Source organism: Ascaphus truei, chromosome 4 (genome assembly GCF_040206685.1).
Source record: "Ascaphus truei isolate aAscTru1 chromosome 4, aAscTru1.hap1, whole genome shotgun sequence".
Taxonomy (NCBI): domain Eukaryota; kingdom Metazoa; phylum Chordata; class Amphibia; order Anura; family Ascaphidae; genus Ascaphus; species Ascaphus truei.
In genome coordinates this window covers 129,208,242-129,233,257 of record NC_134486.1, presented here as the reverse complement: position 1 = coordinate 129,233,257, position 25,016 = coordinate 129,208,242, and the positions used below count along the sequence as shown (strand labels likewise).

At 42.6% G+C, this 25,016-nt stretch overlaps 1 protein-coding gene across 10 annotated transcripts in view; it reads right to left on the bottom strand.

Annotated features, from left to right (window-relative positions):
- The window catches only part of UTRN (utrophin), a 678,467-nt gene that overhangs the window by 74,035 nt on the left and 579,416 nt on the right, over positions 1-25,016 (bottom strand). For all 10 annotated transcript variants that reach the window (XM_075596593.1, XM_075596597.1, XM_075596594.1 and 7 more), the window contains one exon: positions 11,622-11,823. In XM_075596593.1, coding sequence (XP_075452708.1) covers positions 11,622-11,823 — 202 coding nt within the window. The remainder of the gene's footprint in view (positions 1-11,621; positions 11,824-25,016) is intronic.

The window sequence follows — 25,016 nt, the reverse complement described above, 5'->3', positions numbered from 1 at the left end:
TCATATTCTGTTTTCTATATTCTGTAAAGTTAAGCATAGAAATTCCTATGAGATCCTAGAATAGGGAAAGAAAGCTGAATTTCAGTACTACGTTATCACAGCATGCGTTTAATCCAGTGATATTTCAGTACTGCGTTATCCCAGCACGTCTTTAATATGGTGATTTATGCAACAGAAACTACACTATCTCGCAGCATGAGGGCATATTACACGATGAGAGGCAAAGAATGGGTAATACGGTGCATCTTTTGGATAATACAATTCATTAATTCTTCTGCTGCAAATCTTTTTCCTGTTGCATTCATGCTGTTTAAAAATACTTTAGTATCAAATGAAAAAAAGAAAAGACAGTGACAATCAGCCATTGGTGATTGAAAGCAGTAAAGAGATCGCTGTTCTGGCTCCAGGTGACTACAGTATCCTGCTGACAAGATTGTCTTTTGATACATGCGAGGCTGGATTTGTAATGTGCTGCAATAAGATGCAATCCTAGCACATAAAAGCTTTTAGAATACCTAGTAGAACAGATGCTGTCAAAGTCAGGAAATTAAGGAAGGGTTAGGGGAAATAAGAACACTAATTATCCTAGATCTTATGATCTCAAACAAAACTCAACGCACACTGTCTTGGCTATATACTGAACACACACATACGTGCGCGCACACACAATAAATCAACGCATACTGATCACTATGATAAAAAGAAGTGATTACAAGAGTGCCTCACAATAATCTACTATTTCTAAATAGCAATTGAACATATAAATATTTAAAAAAAGAACATTCATATTATGCAAATCCAAATATGAAAAGAATATAAATGTGTTGAAAAATAGATAACGATAGGATCAATCCTCCCCGGTGAATGAATCCAGTGGGAAAGGATCTTGAAGACTGGGGAAACTTCTTCCAGGACATACCACTTCCAAAAATGGAGAAACTTATGAAACAAGCAAAAGAAGTGCACGTTCCAAAGTGTAAAATTGTAACACAAGAAAAAATGCTACAGGAGTGCATCAGAGATTAATAAAAAAATAAAAATTTTTAATAAAAGTAAGCATACATCCCTTACATATAATAAACATAGTCATTGGCACACCAGAGGACTTTTAGCAAACAACGCAACCTCTGTTGATAGATTTCTTCAAGGGGCATGAAGATTAGGGGCCCCCGGGGCTTCCGCAGTCTCTAAGCTAGGTCGTCAAACACGGCAAACTCCTCGTGGTAACGTGATAGCGTAAGTCATCAGCGAGATGTTGGAACAATCACAATGCATTTTGTACATTAGACGTACTTCATCAGGGTCAAACGACATCAACCATAACCAGTGTCTTATATACCTATGTTTATACAATTATTGGGTGATCAAGTTACCTCATAAAAAAAAACAAATACAATTTACTAATGAAGCCATACATGTAATAGATGCAACACATAATGGTTTCAACTGATACACTATAAAACCAGGTCTTGACTATTAATAATTAAATACATTTATAATTTTATATCCAATGACGGGTATAAAAATAAAGGTAAATTAGTGCATATCAATAAATATATACAGTACTCAACATAGCAATATAAATTCCTAAAAAACATGTATGTGCAATCACGTTACCATGAGAAGTATGGCATGTTGGACGACTTGGCTTAGAGAAAATTCCAGGGGGCCCTGATCTACATGCCCTTGAAGAAATCCATCAACGGAGGTTGCATCATTTACTAAAAGTAGTTTGATGTGCCAATTAATACTTTTATTATATGCAAGTGATGTATGCTTACTTTTAGTTAATGATTACTTTTATTAAACTCTGGTGTGCTCACCACTCATTCTCTTTGTGTTAAATACTTCTAATTAAGGATGTTTTCGGTGCATCTGTAGAGCAATTGCACAGAGGAGGACGTTACAAAGACAGCTTTCTCGACTGGTTCTTTATGAAAAATTGCACGCAAGATCTTTATTTCGTAAAATTGTATTTAAGTATTTAATAGGAGAACAAGAATATATATCCACTCACTATGGCAAATTGTAATATAAAACGCATTGAGAGAATTCCCAAAGGGTTACCAGCAGGTGCGTCAGACAGCTATGCGTGTACAGTACCTGCATTCAAACATCATTCAGGTGAATAGTTGCTTAAGTCTCCGTCAGCCCTGTGTTACGGCATTAACCTCTGCTATTTTCCGACCCCAATGACCGTCACCATTGTTCGCATGCGTATCCAGACATACAGCAGCCCAATGTGTTTAGTCACAATACTGTGACTTCTTCAGACTTAGCTGGGTTATGCATGTGGCCGATTGTAACGTCATTGGGGTCGGAAAACATATCTTTGTAAAGTTGGAGGCCACTTTCTTATTTGCTTTGGTTGGTTCTCAGATTTGTTGCTGTAGGTCTTCTGGACTTGTGGAAAAAATGTCATCTGAAAATCGTAGGTGACTCAAATATTCCCCGTTGATTTTGATTCCTTTTTCTTCCCAATCCACTGTCTTGAACAATTCTTCAAGTGTTGCTGTGAAAAGCATTGGTGACATGGTGTCTTCAAGGACAAAAGGGGAAAATAGGGTGCTCCACCCCAGTAACTTCATCCATACATAAACATCTAAGGAGAAATCCCCTAATAGAGCAAGTGGGAGTGGGCATAAATGAAAATGACCTGTGAGTCACTCATGAACCATAAATAATGAAGTTTCCACTCAAGGTAATCCAAATATGAGTACTCAGCTATAACAGTCATAAAGCATAAAGGTAAGTCTCTTACCCACTCCCACACTCTCTGGGGGTCCATCAAGGTGTAACTCCTTGATAAAGGACCTACCCGTCCGAAACGCGTAGGAGGCTGTGTGTTCCCCCCTGAGGTATGATTTTATCAGTCATGCACTGAAATAAATGGATTATACTTTTTATCTACCACCTGACTCCCTGGCTGTGCGCTATTTGCTCCGTGTTCTACTGTGACATGGTGTCTCCCTGACACTCCCTTGCTGATCCTTATTTTGCCGATATCTTCATGTTGCATTCTCGTAAATTTTCTTATGATACCTACAGTATGCACGCTTCTTCAACACTTTGTCTTCTTAATGCATTTAGAACCGCTGAGGTGTAGACAGAATCAAAAACTTTTTTGTAATCTACCAATCCTAAACCGAGTTGTACATTTTATTAACTACTTCGGGAAATAATTTATGTACGACTTGGATGTGGTCCATTGTGTTATATCCACTGTGAAATCCTGCTTGTCCTCTAGGCTGGGCAAAGTCCATGGTCTATTGCAGCAGATTAGCGAGTATTTTCATAAAAATCTTGTAAGTGATTGGAAGTAGACTGCTTGGTCTGTAGTTCTTGCGGTCTTCATCATCTACTATCTTGCAGATGAATGGCATCTTATTGTATGGCATTTCTCCATTGTTCTTGCATTTTATTGTTCTTCAAGCAGCATGTAAAGAGTTTTGCAAGGATCTTCTCTGGAGTAGCTTAATGGTAAGAGCACTGCTTTTGAAGTGGGTAAACCTGGTTTGACCCCCAGCATTTTTCAAGATTTCAGTGGTAATTCCATCTTCCCGGGAGCCTGGCCATTCTTCATGGATTTTATTGCGTTTGCCATTTCTTCTGGAAATACACATTGTATATCATTGGTGGTTTCTTCTCGTTCTTCCTCTGCTGGACTATGCCCTTTGTTATCTGTGTTCTCATACAATTTCATGTAGAAGTCATCAACTCTCTTCTTGATAAGTGCATGGCCTTTTATTATTCATCCATAGTATTATTTAAGTGCAATCATTTGCTCCTTCCCAACCATAAGTTGCTGTGTTGTGTTCTTTAAACTTTTGTTATCTTCAATAATCTTCCTCACCATGTCAGTTAATTTTCCTACATCTTCAGTTATACGTTTGTGGATCATCTTACACAACTCTGCATATTCAATTATTGATCTTGTGTCTATTTATTGCTTAATTTCTTGTTGTCTCCTCAGTAACTGCTTTGTCTCATTAGATAATTTCTTGACCTGTTTTTTTGTTAGCGATATAGCTATAGAGCATTACTAGAAATTAATATTGAAACTAAGCCAGGGTTTGTACTAGCCTGGGGAAAAGAACTGGGTAGGGAGTACTCAGCACTCGAGTGGACACAGATGTGGAGTAATGCCAGCTTTTCCTCGAAATCAACGAATATCCTAGGAAATGGATATAAGATAATGTACTAGTGGAATTACACACCACAAAAACTGAAAGAATGCTACCCAGGAACTTCCAATAAGTGCTGGAGAGGTTGTGATGAGGTGGGAACAATGCTTCATATCTGGTGGGAGTGTAAGATAATAGAGCGGTTTTGGGATATGATATTACAGCAGATTTTTAATATTACCAAGATTAGAATCCCCAACGAACCGAGTATTATATTGCTAAACAGAAGGGGCACAGAATTAGGAAATCTCTATTAATACATATGCTAAATGCAGCAAGATGTGCCATCACTGCCAAATGAAAAAAGATGGCGACACCCACTATGGGACAATGGGAGTCGAGAGTATGGGAGGTCATGAAAATGGAACAATTATCAAGGATAACCACTGACACTAGGTTAAAATTTGAACGCCTTTGGCTGCCATGGTCAGAGTTCACTGTTTATAGAACACCGTGTGAGGATTTGAAAGTGGACACATTTGCCATAGTGAGAATAATAATAAGGATAACCCGGACTACTATTTATGGGATTGACTTGTTCTAGTTTATTTAATTTTTTCTTTGACTAATTATTTAATTGAATTTTTTTTATTTATGTCAGATTGTTGGTCTTATGTTTGTTTTTTATTAGTATCAATTCTGTCAGTTAATGTGTTATTGTATATCCGGTACTGTAATGTATAAATTAGTTTATACGATATTATACAATAAGTCTGAGTATGGCTGACTGTAGACTGCAGAGTGAAAAATTTAAAAACCCCGACATGGTTTAAGTCGTGTTGTATTGTTTTGTATATATTAAATGTTATAAAAATGTGGATTATAAATAAAGAATTTACAAAGATAGAGCATCCTGTCCTAAAATCTGTTAAGTGTATCATGTGATTCCAATGGAAAAGCAAGCACTAATAAATAGCCCGCTTGAGAACTGCAATACAATATGCAAGGAGTTAAAATTATATAGCGGATAGACTAGAAAAACTTTATAAACTCTGAATTTAAACTTGGATTGCACTGCATGGTAAATAAGTTACAGGCAAGAATCCACAAAACTGACATCTTACAGTCTAATTACTTAGATGCTAGGACACAAGGGGATAATGAGGCTTCTCTAATGCCAAACATTCAGATACAGAAATAAAATGAAAAACCATCACGCATATTTGTTTTGGGGAGGGGGGGGGGGGGTGTGAGAAAGCATACTTTATTAAATCATATTAACCCCATACATTACTATGCTGGTCAATGTTTTGATCAGTAGATGGCATCAAGACAAAAATGTTCCCCTACCCGGGAATGAAGTACTGAGCATTATAGTGATTTAATGAGCGAAAGCTTTTCCTTCACCATGTTTGGGATGTGTGTTGTTTTTTTCCCCATGGTTTTCTTTTTGCCTCCAAATCTGCGTAATAATTAACTCACTGGGTACCACGTGGGGCATTTTGCCTTTTTAGGAGTGTGTATTTAATAAAGTTACATGCTGAGCTGGCACTTCATTTCAAACCCAGTCCCTTAAACACAGGCTTACACCTCACGCATGAAAACAAATGTGCCCTTTGCTTTTGATTCTCCCAAGCACCTGCTGTAAAATGTTGCACTGGACAGCCATTGGAACGAGGATTATAGAATTACAGCTGGCTTCACAGCAGCAGTTCCTATAACCTACTCAACTAGCAATAGGGGGTACCGTAGCAGGAACACATCTGGATCACTTGTAAGAGATTACAAATGAGCCAGCCTTAGCTTTTCTGGCTTCCATCTTGTTTATGGTGTTCGGAGACCAAATCCTCTGATTTTATGAGCCTTGCCTTATACACAGAATACAAACTAACTGGGAGGTACAATGTGCTTAGCCAAATAGAAAATATGTCACGCAGCATAATGCTTGGGCTAAACAGCATGCCAGTCCATGGGTTGTCTTTTCCTGTAAAGCGGATAGCTCACACGAAAACTTTCCATACATTACCACGCGTAATTGATTAGCTGAAATAACAAAAAACACTAGGAAACTGTGTAAGCACGCGTTTAGCAAAATAATGTCAAAATCTGTTTTCCTATATGATATGGGGTGAATGCACTTCTATGCTTAACTTCGTATTTCGTTCAGTTTTATATTGTTTATTCAGGTGTCTGTTCTGTTCCTTTTTCATTTTGTAAATCTTTCCAAATACCACATTAGGATAGTTGCAGCAGGAAACCATGCAAGGCAGGAAATGTTCATTCTTTAATTTAACAAAAAGTATATGAATTAAACAGCACTCTAAGAGTAAAATATGAATACCGTATAGCTATGGTGCAAATGGAACCTGGAGGGACCCTATACCCTCCCAAGAGACAATATAGGAAACAAAGGTGGGGCTCCCAGCACTCACTTCGAAAAATACTGATATCAAGTATAAACAGAAACAAAAAAGAAAATACTGAGGTATTAACTATAAAGAAATCCACTTTGTTGCCCATCACCAAATATTAAATAATATCAAATAACTTTATTAATCAATAGGTTACATAAAGCATATATCACTTTACAAGGAGAACAGTGATTAAAATATAAGGCGTGTTGACACTGACGAAGCTCCGTAACTGGAGGGAAACGTGTGTCGGGCACGTCAATTGAGACATCAGACGCCATTATGGGTCTGTTTTTATACTATTAGGAGCTTTCTATCCACCGTGATTTTTTAGATTGTTAAATTCAGCCTGCAGCCTATACTTCATTCGTATCATCAGCCTATCTTATTAGATGTACTACCAGCTATTTGGACTATCCCCTATAGGAAGGTAGTTACTCTACCACGCTAAAGTAATTGTTGACCTACCACCAATCATCAGTGTGTTGTCTATCTATACATTGGCAATCTGTTAACTACTGGCAGTATGCTATAATTTCATATTGGCTAATTATTACAGGGATCTATGTCCTTTATTTGGGTTGGCTGATCATTACATATAGTTCACTATCAGTCTAGTATAGTGCTGTTCATATCCAGGTCTGATATTCACATTTGCTCAACATCTGCCATTATTTATCTCCATGCATAGTCTCCCTTTTGGTGACCTTATTTGTCTACCTTCAGGAAGGTATGTGACCCAGCTATTAACATTACTATTGTTATAATTACCACGGGGCCCCATCTATTTATGTGGTTGTGACATTTACCATCTCTATTGTCCAATCATCTTGGTCTTTTTACCCTGGTATTTTTTCACCCAGTACCAGCAAGAAGCATAGGTGGGAGTTACGCCTTATATTTTAATCCCTGTTCTCCTTGTACAGTAATATATGTTTTATGTAACCTATTGATCAATAAAGTTGTTATTATTTATTATTTAATATTTCGTGGTGTGCAACAAAGTGGATTTCTTTATAGTTAATACCTTAGTATTCTCGTTTTTGTTTCTGTTTGTACTCTAATCCACAAATGCACCTCCCATTTACAATTATTTATACACTTTGGTCTATGAGCTAGTAGTTTCAGTTGATCATTAGCCTCTCCCCCCCATTTTTCTTCATATTAAGTATGTTGTAAAAAAGTTTTACTAGAATGTGTCCACACAATTACAGGGCATATACAATACATTGCAATAATGTTGAATAATACAACTGAACAATCAGCTAGAAGTATCACCCAAAAATATGTCATATGAAGAAAAATTAATGGAGTGGGAGAACACGGGGTAAGGGAAGGGTAAGGAGGAGGAAACGACAAGGGAAAAGGGGGGAGGAAAATAGGCGGATAAGAGGAGCAACATTTTGGGGCGAAATGGCCCTTCATGGCAACCCGTGTGTGTGTTGATTGGCTCCTAGAATGACGCCACTGACTGAATACCGCCAATCGGATCAAGGCACTCACACAAGCAGTGAAATCCAGTAGAAGCATCACCAATTGGCCGGATTGTGTGTTAACATTCATAAGCACTGTTGCTATATACTATCCCTGTCAGCGTATGGTCATTCTCTCGAGATAGAAAAGTATATATAAGAGAAAGCAGTCACTGGCACTCCTGTATGAGCAAATTATGGTCTGGTGCTAAGGCCATAAATCAACTAGACCATACTTTACCAACAACACGGATGACAAAAAAGGCGACAGCACTCAGAGATGTAAGCACAAAAAGTGTATTCAATAATATAATTACACAGGTCCAATGTTTCGATCCACACAACGTTTCTTACCCGAGGAAGATCCCTTTGTGTGGATCGAAACGTTGAACCTGTGTAATTATATTATTGAATACACTTTTTGTGCTTACATTTGAGTGCTGCCGCCTTTTTTGCCATCCATGTTGTTGCTGCATTATCCCTCCCTTCCCTCATTCCTTTCCCCCCCCTCCCTTTCCTCTCCCCTTTCCCCTCATCCTTCCCTCCCTCATCCTCCACCTATCCCAACCCCCCACTCCTCACAAATTCCTATCCCCCCCCCCATCACTCATCCCTACCCCTCACATCATCAACCATATATGTGATAGTAACATTTCATTCCTTTCTTCTTCAGAAGTTAATAAATTCAATTTATTCATGTGGACATTTTAAGATTAATTTTATAATTATATATATATTTTTGTATTTGCTGGATCTTGTGTTTTGCCACCTGTGTAATTAGAAATGGGATATTGGTCTCTTATATATATATAATCATTGTCTCTGGATCATATATTATACAAGTGTTTATAAAAAATATTTTTAAAAATATTTTATTAATTATTAATTTTAAGTATAAAGCATTTTAGTTAAGCATATTATATTCTTGTTGCATTAATTAGTGTAACATATTAGGTATTTATAAGTTGTTTTGTTTTGTATTTTATTTCTATTTTAGTATTGTATTAAAATATATATTGTATGTTATACTCATTGAAGCAGTATATACTATTATCCTATGTCTTACATCATATAGCATTGTTTTTCTACTGGAGAGTCCGTTTATCCAATTAATTATTTAATCTTTTTTAGAAAGGCATATATATTAATTATCAACAACAGTTAATTCAAATTGTTTTGGTTAAACTATACATTTTCTAAGCGACGGCTCGTTTATAGGGGAGGGACGACTATTTAGTCCATCCACCAATCATATTTGGGACCTTCCAGTACTTAAACACTGTTATTCTTGTTCATAACAGTATATATATATATATATATATATATATATATACACACACACTTTTCTATTACTATAGTGTCAGCGTTAACAAATGCATGGCTTTTCTTGTTTCAGGCAGTTTGGTAAAGGTTAAATTATAGAATGAACATTTGAAAATGTCCTGAGAGGCGACTGTCCAAATGTGGTATTTCGAAAGTGTTCTAATAACAAATATGGCCACCATCTTAACGTTTACATAGCAACATCCGGTGAGTGTGCATAGGAGCAACGTGCTGGTGTATTTTGTAACGCCGTAGTATATACAATAGCCATTTTTTTTTTTTTAAAAGTCTAGATTCCACCGTTATGACCCACATGGAAAACAAATGCTATGGCAGGAAAGGGCTAAAAGGGCAGGAGAAAGAAATCAAAGAATTGTTTTCAACTGAGAGAATTATTATTGCATAAATATAGCTCTTCTAGATACAAGTGACAGTATGATGTCCATTTTGGATTTGCCGAGGCTTTAGTACCTTGCCGTTATACAAAAAATTTCTCAAACTCAAAATAATGACTCACAAAATGTTGATTAGATTAATGATGTTCCAAGCCAATTGTGCATCATTTAACAACCAAATGTTCATCAATATCTTTGTACAGGCAGCCAAAAATAATGGTTTTAGTTATTGTGTTAGATTTGCGTTTAACTACTACAGTATTGTACAGGCTACAAATGGGACAGCATCTTGACAGCTCATAAACACAAAATTGCTGCTGTCAGTATCGTAACAAGAAATACTTTTTTTTATTCCCTAAGAATCATCTGTATTGTATAAGTGGGCATCACAGCAGACTGTCAAAATGTTCCATTTGAAGAACAGCTAATTAAATCTCGTTTAACAGCATGCAACTAGCAGATGCTTTTCAGAGGCAGCTTAATAATTTGAAGCTGTCTTCGTGATCAATATTAGTGCAATAAACAAAGTAAAAGCCAAATTACAAATATGCTCCAATATAGAGGATTCATGTAACGTGATAGCTAGAAAAAAAATCAATTTGGAACTAAAATTGGTGAGCCTTAATTTTCTCAGTCCGCTAACATTTTGGCCCTACAGATCTGCTAGCTGCAATGTTGCTGCAATCAATGTTCACAGTATGATCACTATTGACAAATTCAACTGAGGTTAACACAGTTAAACACACAATAATAAAAAGCCAAACTCTTTTCTTTAGCTAATAGTGACAGATCAAAAATACCTGTGTCTTTTGCGTAATAAAAAGACAGCTCGTCTACCTTAATGGTTGTGGGCCAATGCTTTTAAAGACTAATAATTGGTAAGAGGTCACAGTGATATTGAATGTTCTAATATGATAAAGGCCTGAGATTCATACGCTTGTTTGGTACAGTAGTGTGGTAAATGATGTGTTTCATCATGCTGTTAGTTCATGTGAATGAAAGGCAATGATTCCATGCACTCTGGGCTGACACAACTGAAAAAGGGGCCGCTGTGTGTGTGTGTTGCACCTTGGTAGTATAATAGGGAAACGTTAACTGTTGCTGTAGCTTCCCAATTGAGGGCCATAATGGTCAGGAAAACACAGAGTAATACTGGCAAGCACAGTACAGAAGTTATGTTTTTTTTTCGTTCAGGATGTATTATTCCTTTGAGAGTTTTCCAGTTAATGGCATGTATAATTCATATAGAGACGGGGTTGTCACTTGTGGGCTACAGCTTGAATATACTTTATCAATAAAATATATCCAAACTATAGCCCATGTGAGTGCTGGTCTCTTCTTCATATGAATTATGGAACCGTATCTACTTGGACTTTTGAGCAGCCGCGGCAGGCAGAATAACAGTGCATGCGCTTATCTCGATCCAGTTTAGGGTATGGCAATTTATCTACAGGTTCAGTACTGATGCTGAAACTTGCACTCAAAGACAAGTTATCTTACTAAAATAACCAATAAAGATGAGGCAGAAGAAGAGTTCAGAATATTTTGTTCTCTCTACAGTATGCTTTAAAAATGTAGGAAAGATCCTGACAGTTACATGATCTAATTTCCACCTTCAGACAACTAACAGAGTGAAATACTGTTGAGCTACACATTTTATCATTATTTGAAGGTGAACATAATGTACTATTTTGGACACATCTATGTACCAAAGGAAAACAAAGAAGCAGAACGTTTGCAACCAAAGGAAATAAGTCACTGCTTTCAATTTGAAATATATTTTGTAGTGATTTTTTAATTATAGAAGGTGTTTCACAAAATGTGTTGGTGCTTTTCCACTGTTTTCCTAAATGAACAAAAACAAACGTTAAAGGAATGTACGAGAAACCAACTTACGTGTCATATACGTTGAGCAGCCAGTTCAGACACATATCTACGCAGAGAGGCACATTCACCAATTCCTTGTGTTTCTGCTCCAGCCCGTCATAGGTGGTGGTGAGGACGCTAATAACCTCAGGGACGGAGAGTAGTTGATGGTTTTGGTTCATTTCGTGTTGTTTGAAAACGCTGTGCGTGGTGCTCAACTCCAGCATATCCACTAATAACGGAAAGATAAAATAGATTCAGAACAAATTGTTTATATTGCATGTTTAAGGCCGCGCTTATAGTACCGGCGGCAGCGCCGCCCGAAAACAAATACATTGCCACCGCCGCGTGCGCTTATAGTGCGCGCGACGGCGACAAAGCAACTTCGCGGAAACTGGAAGCCGGCAAAATTTGATTTTTCAAGGGCTGTCGCGTCACGTGACGGCCCTTGAACAAATCATTTGCCGGAATCCCGCAACTCCGGCTGATGTCGCCCGCTGTGTCGCCGTCGCCATCGACAGCACTATAGCCACGGCCTAAGTCAGGGTCAGTTCCCTTTCTAATAAGTGTTACCACAGAGAATATCTTCTTAACACTCAGAATTATTGTATCTAGTTGATTATCTTTCAGCAACTGCCCATACATTGTATAGAAAACCTGAATGCTAAAATTATTGCACTTGCCCCAGGTAGCAGCAGCAATGTCAGATCAAAAAGCATTTCACAGCAAAGTACAGGCATACCCCGGTTTAAGGACACTCACTTTAAGTACACTCGCGAGTAAGGACATATCGCCCAATAGGAAAACAGCAGCTCACGTATGCGCCTGTCAGCACATCCTGAACAGTAATACCCACTCCCTACCTGTACCGAAGCTGTGCGCAAGTGGGGAGATTATAGAGCCTGTTACAAATGTGTTGTTTACATCAGTTATGCACGTATATAACGATTGCAATACAGTACATGCATCGATAAGTGGAAAAAAGGTAGTGCTTCACTTTAAGTACATTTTCGCTTTACATACATGCTCTGGTCCCATTGCGTACGTTAATGTGGGGTATGCCTGTAATGTACAATGAACTTATTTTGTTACAAAAAGTCAAATGTCAGTTGTTGTAACCACTTTCACAGTCAGACAAATTCAGAGCGAGTTTCTTAGTGGCTCGGGATACATACAGCACATTCTACCCTTTTCTAGACCACAACTGGTACATTCTTTCACAGTAATGATTAGGGTGACATTTGTATGGTTACAAAAGCACATACAGATTTGACACATGCATTGGCTATTGCGTCATGTATACTGTATGTTACATTGTCCATTGCTAAATATTTGTACAACTGTGGCTTCCCCACTATCGCTATCAATGCACAATGACAAGGTGCAGCCCAATGTCATCCTGACCTTGCTCACTATTAAATGTTCAAACACCCTAGAGATCGATTGCATTTCCTAAATGCGAATGCATACGACAGTGTATTTTCCGAATGGCAAGAGAATAGAAAATGAGACGGTAATGTCATTCAGAATGAAAAGTTTCACTAGCAGTACTGAGATTTCAGCAGGGAATAGCAGCACTAGGTTGGCATTTTCTCTCAGTAACAGTGTGTGTGCCTGTAACTCCATCAACCAGACGGGTTGGTTTGGCTCAGAGTCAGCATTGGATTAAAATTACAAATGTCACTCTCTTATGGTAATGGGATTTGACAGGTCTGGGGAAAGCCATAAATCACTACACTCCTCCAATGAAAATCAAATGGCTGAAGAGGGCAAAAGCCTTGGAAAAGGATTTTGAGTATTTAAAACCAGGCCATTTGGGGGGACTTCCGGTGACGTCACCCGGTATGGACGGCTGCTAGAGGAGCTCCTGAAACCCGCGGGTTGTACAGCGACAAAACCCCCACTTAAACTTCAAATTTATGGATGAAAATAGTCCTATCAGATAGACAAACAGAAGGGGAATGTCAAAAACAAAAAAAACGAATAACCAGGCTGTTACCAAATTTTTCTCACCGTCTCAGCGAGGGAAAGCAAGCACTATGAATCCCCAAGATGGCGGCGGACCGCATGGCGCTACCTCCCAATCGGGGAAAAAGACCCAGCCGAGAGAAAGCCCCCCTACAAGCCCAGAACAGGCAATAACCAGGGCATATTTGGAAGAACTGATGGCGGGAATGGCTGCCACCCTCAAAACCTCCTTCCAAACGGAATTGCGGTCTGCGGTGAGCGATATAAGGAAGGAAATCTCAGGGCTAACAGAAAAGACCACTACCCTAGAGAACAAGCTCTCCGAATCCCTACAAAGACAGGGAGAAGCGGAAGAAGAGATCAGCCGCCTGGGTGAAGAGATCTCCCTCCTCAAAGAAGGCATGGAGGAACAAGAAAATCGTGACCGAAGACAAAACATCCGTGTGAGGAATGTTCCAGAGTCAGTCACACAAGAACAGATTCGGCCTTACCTTCTGGAGTTCTTCAATCTGGTCTGCGGGGAGATGGAGGAAAAGGAGATGGAAATGGACAGAGCCCATCGTGCGCTAGGACCCAAGTCTGACGATCCAAAACGCAGAAGGGACATCATAATAAAAATGCATAAATATACCTCAAAAGAAAGAATTATTTCAGCATGCCGGGACATGGGAGAAATAACTTTTCAAAATGAGACACTACAAGTGTACAACGACTTGTCAAAAGCGACAAGAGACCGCAGACGGGAGCTAAAGCCACTGACTAACCTACTCCGGGAGAAGGGTATACAGTACAGATGGGGCTTTCCGTTCAAAATCTCGGTGAACAAAAACGGAAAGTTCCTGTCCCTGAAATACCCCGCGGACATGGCCCCATTTGCAAAGGCCTTGGGCCTAACCCCTCCCCAGGCATGGCTATCGGGCAACCTGCCATCTGGAGACACCGCAGGAGACCCACCCCGGACATCGGAGAGGATCGCGGCCCAGCACTCCAGAGACAAGTAAGTAACAGCCGCCACCGCACCCAAACAACACCCCCCTTCACGATCCCGAGAGAGAGAGAAGACCCACAACTACACCGAAGAGTATCCCGTCGGGCCGGAGCTGTACCTGGAGAGAAGCTGCTGACCTCCCGATCAAGACGACACTGGAAACCGCTACCCACAGTGGAACACATGTCATCTATTCCCGCGATGACACCGAGGCAGATCCCGCCAGCCGAGTCGAAATCCTGGTCCACACTCAACTCGACCGGATGGAGTGGGATCGTGGTTTCCCTAATGCCGGTTAACAACGAGGGTCTGGCTCCAGGCCTTGGTCTGCCATGCCCCGATCCCCAGTCTTTCGGACGAGGCCGCAGGGGTGTTCGCTCCACCCCCCCCCCCTTCAGCCGGTAGTCCCGATCCCACGGGATGATTTTTTTTGGCCCATAGGGGGGGAGGGGGGTACGGCCCATCAACAAGCAATCAGCAGAGCCTGATCCAACAAAAACGCATTGGCTCAAGAGTCGGAGGACAACTGCGACCCCGAGGACCCAGTTCAGCCGATTTGTTTTAAAGGACGCACAAACACAAGTTGAGGTTTTGCGCCCTGGAGGCCGTGAGTAGTATAATAAAAGGTTAAATCATAGAAAGTACCCTGCAGCCCCCCCCCTCCCCCCGTCTCAACCACAACCCAAGCACATAGCCCCCCGCCCTTCCCCCCCCCCTCCTCCCCACCCTCCCCCCTCCTCCCCACCACACGTCCCCCCCTTCCCCTCGCACTCCCCCTCTCACCCCCCCCCTCACCCTGGTTTCCTTTCCCACTCCCCCCCCCCCAGCCCCCACCCTCCCCCTCACCCCCAAAACCCAGGTCCACAGTACATGAGAATGATATACATAAACCCATGATACACAACCGAAAAGTATATATAATGTGTGAAATGACCCTATGCCTCCCCTTGTGCTTCCCCCCTCTGGAACGACATTCAGGGGAGGTAAGAGTACATAGAGAAGCTATGAGTGCCCTCGCTGATTTCTAAACAGCACACAGCATACTGATGAGACAGAGTGATATAACAGATGTAACACACAAAAATGTGAAATGCCTGTATTGCCTGAAATGTTCCGTCAACCTCTCCCCCCTCCCTCCCCCCTCCCTCCCCCCACTCCCCTCCCTCCCCCCTCCCTCCCCCCACTCCCCTCCCTCCCCCCACTCCCCTCCCTCCCCCCCCCTCGACGCTAGATAAAGTTGAAAAATATATATAATGTGTGATGTTCACCTATGCCTCCCTTGGAACAGCACCTAGAGGAAGTGAGGGAACCAAATAAGCCTGAGCTGACTCTCAGACAGTATACAAGATACTCATTACATAGAGTGGTATGAGAGTTACAACATATAAAAATGTGAAATGCCTGTATTGCCTGAAATGTTCCATTAACCTCCCCCCCCTCCCCTCCCTACCCCCTTCCCTTCCCTACCCCCTACCCCTCACTACCCCCCCCCCCATTTCCCCCTCTCCTTCCCCCCCCCCCTCATTCCCCCCTCTCCTTTCCCCCCCCCCCCATTCCCCCCCCTCCCTCCCCCCCCATTTCCCCCCCTCCCTCCCCCCCTATTCCCCCCTCTCCTTCCCCCCCCCCTCTCTCCCCCCTCCCCTCCCCCCTCCCCTCTCCCCCCCCCCTCTTCCCCCCCTCCCCCCCCCTACTTCCCCCCCCTCCCCCCCCCAACTCCCCCCCCCTCCCCCCCTCCCCCCCCCCCAACTCCCCCCCCTCCCCCCCCCAACTCCCCCCCCTTCCCCCCCTCCCCCCCCCCAACTCCCCCCCACTCCCCCACCACCCCCCCACCCCCCTCCCCCCGGATGCTATACAAAAGTTGAAAAATGTATGCAATAAGCGATATGTATCTATGGATACAGAACCTAGAGGAAGCAAAGGCTCATAGGAAAACTGAATGTGCCTAGGCTGACTGCCAGATAGTGTATAGCATACTTATTGTATAGAGTGGTACAACTGACCCAGCACATAAAAATGTGAAATGCCTACACTGTTGGAAAGGAACCGCAACCCCCCCCCCCCCACACCCACCCTCCCCGCCCCTCCCCTCACCCTTCCTGCCCCCCCCCCTAGCCCCCCCCCGCCCCCCTCCCCCACCCACCCCCTCCCCCCCCGGTAATATATAAAAATTGTGAATTAAACGCAATGTGGTTTATACACCTATGCCTTTCCTTGGAATAGAATCCAGGGGACGCAAGGATTTATAAGAAAACAAAAGGTGCCTTGACTGATTCCCAGATAATATATTGCATACTTATAGCAAAAAGTGGTATAATGGATGCAGCATACAAAAATATGAAAGGCCTATATCGTTGGAAAGGTTCTGTCAACCCCCCCCCCCCCTATCCCAATCCACCCCCCCACTACCCCACCTCCCCCCCCCCACCCCCCCCCCACCACCCCCCACCCCCCCCACCAGCCCACCCCACCACCCCCCCCACCCGCCCACCCCACCACCCCCCACCCCCCCCATCCACCACCCCACCACCCACCACCCCCCCCCACCAACCGCCCCCCCCCCCCATCCCAATCCACCCCCCCACTACCCCACCTCCCCCCCCCACCACCCCCCCCCCCACCCCCCACCCCCCCCACCCGCCCACCCCACCACCCCCCACCCCCCCCACCCGCCCACCCCACCACCCCCCCCCCCCCATCCACCACCCCACCACCCACCACCCCCCCCCCACCAACCGCCCCCCCCCACCCCCCCCACCCCCCCCTCCACCCCCCCAACCCCTCCCTCACCCCCTACCCCATCCCCCCCCCCCTCCACCCCCTTCCCATTCAGACGAAGCAAACTGACAAAAGAAAGTTGAAACTGCCTGGGTGGAAAATCAAAATGTGCACAGTAGGGCTGCGGTGTAATACTAAGCAGCAGATGTTGTACAAAAATGCAAAATGTTTAAACTGCCTGAATCACACCTTCACCTCCCCCATCTTCCCTCTCCTGTGGATTGAGAATTTACATAAAAAAGGGGTTAAGAAATTTCTATAGAGGGTTTGGACCCCTCAGACGTCCAACGGTGGACTGACCCGGAACCACCCCAGAAGGGCTCTTATAGCCCAAATGCCGGCTGTTTTTAAAGCTGGCAAAAGTTTGTTGAAGCCTTTTCAAGGCATCGTTACAACCTATTTCTATCAGCTGACCCTGTCCCAGCTGATCTTCGCCTTACCCCTGTTGTCCCTCCCCCACGTCCTCCCCCCTCAGTTTAAAATAGCTATTCTAGCTAAAAAAAAATCACAACTCCCACACCTACAGAGATATAAACTAGTCTCAGACTTACTGAATCAGGGCCTCTCAAATGGGAAAGATGAGGCCTTACGACACCCCCTAAAAAAGAAACCAAATGGCTAGCCAAACCACAATTAAATTCACCTCACTCAACGTGAAGGGCCTCCAGAATAACCGTAAAAGGAGGCTAGCACTCCAAGATATGAAAAGATCAGGGGGGGACATCATATTTCTACAGGAGACCCACTTCACATCACAGGACCCCCCAAATTTATTCAAAAAAGTGTTCCCAATGTGTTTTTTCGCATCATTTACTAGCAAAAAAAGGGGTGTAGCTGTCCTGATCAGACAGGGCACCCCATTCAATCATATCAAAACAACTGCGGACCCAGAGGGTAGATTCCTAGTGGTATATGGCTCCCTAGCGGGCTCAGCGATCGCTCTTATCAATGTATATGCCCCAAACGAGAATCAGACCGAATTCCTAAAGAGAGTACTCGAGGGCATAGACCCGGGATATCTGTCATCGATGATAGTGGGAGGGGACCTAAACATGGTCCTCAACCCTACCGAGGACAGATCGACCACAATGGGTCCTCCCCGTACAACCCCCTCCCAGATCACAGGGAAAAGGTTTAGGGGAATCTTGAGCGAGTTTTCACTGGTGGACATCTGGAGAACCCAACACCAGGGCCAGAGAGACTATACTTTCTACTCAGCACCTCACCAGACCTACTCTCGAATAGACCACTTTCTGGCCACAAAAAATGTGGTGGCGGCAACAACTGACTCCGACATAGGACCGATCACATGGTCTGATCATGCCCCGATTACCATAACCTTGACAACACCCTTCGAAAAGACAATAAATTACTCATGGAGGCTAAATGACTCACTACTCAACCATCCTGAGATAGAAAGAGAGATCAGAACTGCCATTAGAGACTACTTTTTTTTTTAACTCAGGATCCGTCTCCTCTCCAGCAATCCTGTGGGAAGCCCATAAGGCAACCATTAGAGGGAAATTCATCTCCATCGCATCCCACAGGAAAAAAGCCCGCCAAAAACTAATAAAGGAGCTCACGGATGATATCAAAATAATAGAACAAACTCATAAAGCTAACCCCTCAAAAAAAATATATAAAACATTGACAACAGCTAGAGCAAAACTTAGACAAATCCAGCTGGAGGATGTTGAGAAAGCCCTTAAATGGACCAACCAACAATATTATGATAAAGGGAACAAGGCAGACAGACTTCTAGCGACTAAATTAAGAGGGGTGCATAAACGGTCCCAAATCACGGCGATCAAGAGTAGGTCTGGTGAGATACAACATAGTGACAATAAAATAGCAGCCGAATTCACAAAATTTTACACCGAACTTTATAACTTAAGATCCAAAAAGGGCCGCCCCGAATCAGTAGCATCCGAATTAATAGCACATTACTTAGATAAGTGTCAGCTCCCCACACTAACGGAGGAGGAAAACACAGTCCTCAATGCTGAGATTTCAAAAGAGGAACTGGAAGAGGCGGTCAAATCATTAAAAATCACTAAGTCTCCTGGCCCAGATGGCTTCACTAATGTCTACTATAAGAGATTCTTGCCAGTAATATCCACGCATCTTCTAAGAACATTTAACGATTTTATGGAAGGAAATCAAATCCCTACGTCAATGTCCCTGGCCACCCTGGCCATAATACACAAAGAAGGCAGGGACCCGATGCAATGTGGAAGCTACCGTCCAATCTCCCTGCTTAACTGTGATCTCAAACTATATAGCAAAATACTCGCAAATAGATTGAATCCCATTTTACCAAGATTAATAGATAAAGACCAAGTGGGATTCGTAGCAGGTAGACAGGCCTCGGACAATACCCGAAAGATAATTGACATTATTGAACATGTCCATGTCACAGGGACCAAAGCACTACTCCTTAGTCTGGACGCAGAGAAGGCGTTCGATAGAATAGACTGGCTATTCATGGACCATGTTATGCGCAAATTCGGCTTCAAAGACGCATATCTAGAAGGAGTCCGTAGATTATATCAAAATCCATCTGCAACAGTAAAACTAGCAGGGGGCAGTAACCAGAGATTTGAGATTACTAATGGAACTCGACAGGGATGCCCCCTATCTCCTCTCCTCTTTGCATTAACCATAGAACCCCTAGCAGCGGCAATAAGAACAAATAGAGACATCAAAGGAATAGAAATTGGACACAGGCAGCACAAAATATCACTATTCGCAGATGATGTCATTTTAACCCTGACGCAACCCCAAACATCCCTACCTAACCTCCAAAAAGAACTCCGAGATTTTGGAGACATATCAGGCTATAAAATCAATAGCGATAAATCGGAAGCACTAAATTTAAGCCTGCCAGAGCCAGAGGTGAAACTCCTCAAATTAAACTTTAATTACCATTGGAGCTCCTCGAGTATCAAGTATCTGGGAGTAAAGATAGCGAGAAACTACCAATCCCTATATCAACAAAATTATCCGACCTTGTTTCGGAAAATTAAACAAGACCTAGCGAAATGGGGAGGATATCAAATATCATGGATCGGGAGAATGATCTCGGTTAAAATGAACATACTCCCCAGATTATTATACTATTTCCAGACGCTCCCGATCCACATCCCTGGCTCAGAATTAAAAAACATACAAAAACTAATCTTCCACTTCATTTGGCAGGGTAAGAAACCCAGAACCGCTAGGACAGTTCTTCTGGCATCAAGGGGTAGAGGAGGACTTGGTGTCCCAGACATCACCAAATACTACCTAGCCGCACAACTGCGACAGGTGGTAGTCTGGAATGCCAACCCAAACCAATACTGTTGGCTAGATATAGAATCATACTACGCCGGGACGCCTTCACTACCAGCTTGCCTTTGGTCCCTGAGCAGGGAAGACATGCAGAATAGTAAATTTAAATTAGGCCCAATGAGACACACATGGGAGATCTGGACGAGATGCAAATATAAATTCAAGCTCACATCGCCCCAATCCCAACTCATACCAATTCACAAAAATCCGAAATTCCCTCCTGGTTGTGAGCCCAGACAATTGGATCAATTCAAAGCAAAAAATATTAGAGCGATCGCTGACCTCTTGAGCATTGGAGAATTCCTGAGCTATCAAAATCTACAAACCAAATATGAAATAGCAAGGTTGGACGTGTTCAAGTATCTACAAATTCGGCACTTTATTCGAACCTTAGCCCCAACGTTGAAATTTCCCCCTCTCACAGTTTTTGAGTGGCTCTGTCGAGAAACAGGCCACCAGAAAGGTCTTATAACACAAATTTACGCAGTATTGGAAAGGGCTATAGAAGCCCCCACCCATGACTATATGCTGCATTGGGCAGCAGAATTGGGAATAGTTATAGACCGAGAGTACTGGGAAAGAATTTGGGAGAATGCATCAGGAACTTCCATATGTACCACAATCAAAGAAAATATATATAAAATACTGTTCCGCTGGTATCTTACCCCAGTTAGAATAAACCAAATCTACCCCCAGGCGTCCGATCTATGCTGGAGAGGTTGCGGTCAAAAGGGGGACATGGCACACATTTGGTGGACATGTCCGGAAATTCAAAAATACTGGGGAACCACTCAAAAATTAATAGAAGAGGTCACCGGCCTCAAAATCCCTGTTGACCCGCTGACCTACCTGTTGGCCAGGCCCATAGAAAATGTGGACCGACCAACAAGTAAATTAATCTCCTTCATCCTAACAGCGGCTAGATGTGCAGTGGCAGCCGCCTGGAAGAAAGTGTCTCCCCCCTCAAAACAAACGATAAAAAATAGGATACAAGAGGTAATGAATATGGAAAAATTATCGGCATTTCTGAAAAGATCCACGGACTCCTTTAATAAAACATGGGACCCGTGGCTAACCCATATGGCACCCCCGCGTCCCTAACCCAAAAATAAAAAGTAAAAAGAACGAGTCCAGAAACTCCAATAGAAATATTCTGAGGATGTGATGAGCAACAGGTATCCCCCCCCTCCTTCCCCCTTCCCCCTCCCCACCTCCCCTTCTCTCTTTTTCCACACTCTTACTCTCTGTTTCCATACTCGCACCCCCCTTACAACCCCAGGAGGGTCAGGGGGGCGATGAGCTTTCCTCTTTCTTTCTGGTTTCTTTAACCAAAAAATGGAGAAAACTTGTATTAGGCTGTATTAACATGTATGATATGTACATTGTGAAATAAGTATTTGCCTAATAAAAATTTTTGGGAAAAAAAAAAAAAAAAAAACCAGGCCATTTGATTACTTCTAGGAGACAAAACACTTAATAGCGCTCTTAGTGACTTAACAAGGTTCTCCTTTCTTTTAGGCCAGTCTGCAGGGGAGAGACAGCACGCAAAACCATTAAAGTAACACTCGCAATTTCTAGATGACTATCCAGATTAATTTCACACAGTACACATAAAGGAACATGCCACACCACAGAGCGACACTTCATCCAAGTGTGAAATTCATCTGGATATTTATCTAAAAATCGCGAGTGCTACTTTAATGGGTTTCAGTGCTGTCTCTCTTCTGTTTTTTACATTCAGTACACTCCATGAAGTGTGACCACACTTAAAGAAACAAGCACCGTCCCACACCAAGAGACTGTTTTTGACTCCATATGGAGGTATTTGGGGATTTGTTCCCTTATTATGCCAGACTGCAGGGGACAGACACCCTCTTCAAGAGAAGACCACATAAAATGTAGTAAAGGGATAGGCCACCGCCTTCACCAGGGAGTTACATACAGCAGTTCCCTGTTTAGCAGTGTTACCTTACCCAGGATTGGAAGTGCTGGCCTTGTACTTGACCTGTTTGCTGACTTTGGCATAATGTTGTATTTGAGTAAGTAAAGCCATTGACATGGTACAAAATATGCAGAGCATGATCACTATTAAAAAATGTGAAATGGCAAAGAAAAGGACAAGAGCGTTGCTAGACACACTCACCTATGGTGAAGGAAAGGACACCTCAAGGGAAATTCTAAAAATCACTGCACACTTCTAATGAAATGCAAGTGATTGATTATGGTAAACGTTTTGCATTATTTAATAGCAGGTCATTTGCCAACTTCTATCATATTGAATATTTACTAGCTTTCTTGGCCACATAACTTCTTTTAAAGGGCAATCAAATTAGCAAAATTTGAAAATGAAAAAATGATTGCAATAGAAAGTAAGATCAACCCTAAAACGTTCTTTAAGCACCTTAATAACAAAAATTTAGAAAAGAAAGTAGAGGACCCTTTCAGTGTGAGATGGGTAGGCAAATTATTGGAGATAAGGAAAAAGCAGAGCTATTAAACAAATGTATTTGCCTCTTTATTTACGAGGTAAGAATCAATTGCAATAATAGTGCCGCAGGAGGAAGCCACAACCTCTATATTAACGAACAATTGATTAACTGATGAAGAAGTTCATAGGCGGCTTGATAAAATTAAAGTAAATAAGGCACAGGGCCCAATAGAATATTGTACCGGGTAGTGATTTTGGAGAAAAAAACAAAAACGGAAAATGGGTATCGGGTACCCAGCCAAAATCAATAGTTCTACCAGGCCGGGTACCCGGTTTGGCACTTACCTGCAGGGTGGCGGCGACATCTAGGAACAGCAGCAGCGGTCCTGTGGCAGTATCAGAAGTGTCTTCAGCCAGCGTGGGAGCTACAGGAATCCATTACACAGCACAGCAGCAGGTAAGCAATGTGAGTCGGGGAACCATGTGACCGGAGAAGGAGCAGGAGCGTTCCTATTGGACAGCTGTTTGTCCAATAGACACGCTCTTGCTCCGGTCACAAGGTTCCCCGGCTCACACTGCTTACCTGCTGCAGTGCTGTGTAATGGATTCCGGCAGCTCCCACGCTGGCTGAAGACACTTCCGATGCTGCCGCAGCTGCTACTGTTCCTAGATGTCGTCCGTTGCTGGCTGAAAGGTAAGAAAAGTAAGTAATAAGATTATTTTCAGCTACCCTGACATTACCTGGTGCTGGGGCTCACTTCTCAGTTGCCGGGTCGGGTAATGTCCAGGTAGCTGGAAATGTGCCGGGTAATGCCAGGTACTCGGTACACCCCTACCCGATAGCATACAGCCAAGAGTTCTTAAAGAGCTAAGTTCAGTAATAGCCAAACCATTACATTTAATATTGAAGGACTCAATTTCCACAGGCTCAGTACCACAAGATTGGCATAAAGCAGATGTGGTGCCTATATTTAAAAAGGGAGCTTGATCACAACCTGGGAATTACAGACTTATAAGCCTAACATCAAAAGTGGGGGAGCTACTTGAAGGTTTAGTACGGGATAATATACAGGAATACCTACTGGAAAACTAAATGATTAGAAAATAGTCAGCAAGCATTTATGAAGCATAGGTCATGCCAAACTAACCTTATTAGTTTCTTTGAGGAGGTAAGTAAAAATTTAGACCAGGGTAATGCAGTTGATGTGATCTACTTAGAATTGGCAAAAGCATATGATACGGTTCCACACAAGAGGTTAGTGCAGGGGTGCACAAACTTTCCCCCCCTGAGCCCTCCCCCTGTCTGCACTCCCCCCTGCTAGCGCCCCCTTCCTTACCTTGTCTTCAGTGTCAAATGGCAACATGACGTAATTTGATGCCGCGTTGGTGAAGACAAGTTAAGTGAGTTACAGAGTTACAGAGTTACAGAGGCCTCGCGCGGTCCACCGGCATTTAATTTAAATACCTTGGGGAAGAGCACGGGGCCTTTGTAAATGACGTGCCCCCTGGAAAATCTTGTGCCCCCCATTTTGCGCACCCCTGGGTTAGTGTACAAAACAAAGCAAATTAGACTCAGTAAAAATAGTTGCACCTGGATTGAAAACTGGTTGAAGGATAGACAACAGAGGGTTGTCATAAATTGAACTTTTTCAGGTTGGGCTAAATTTGCAAATGGAGTATCTCAGGCATCGGTACTGGGACTTCTGCTTTTTAACCTGTTTATTAATGACCTTGAGGTTGGCATAGAGAGCAACGTCTTCATCTTTATTGTCCCCCCATTGATGACACTAAATTGAGTAAGGTAGTAAAATTGGAGCAGGATGTAATTTCTCTCGAAAAGGACTTGGAGAGACGGCAAACTTTGGCAGGTAAATGGCAGATTCGGTTCAATACAAATAAATGCAAAGTTATGCATTTGGGAATCAAGAACAAACAG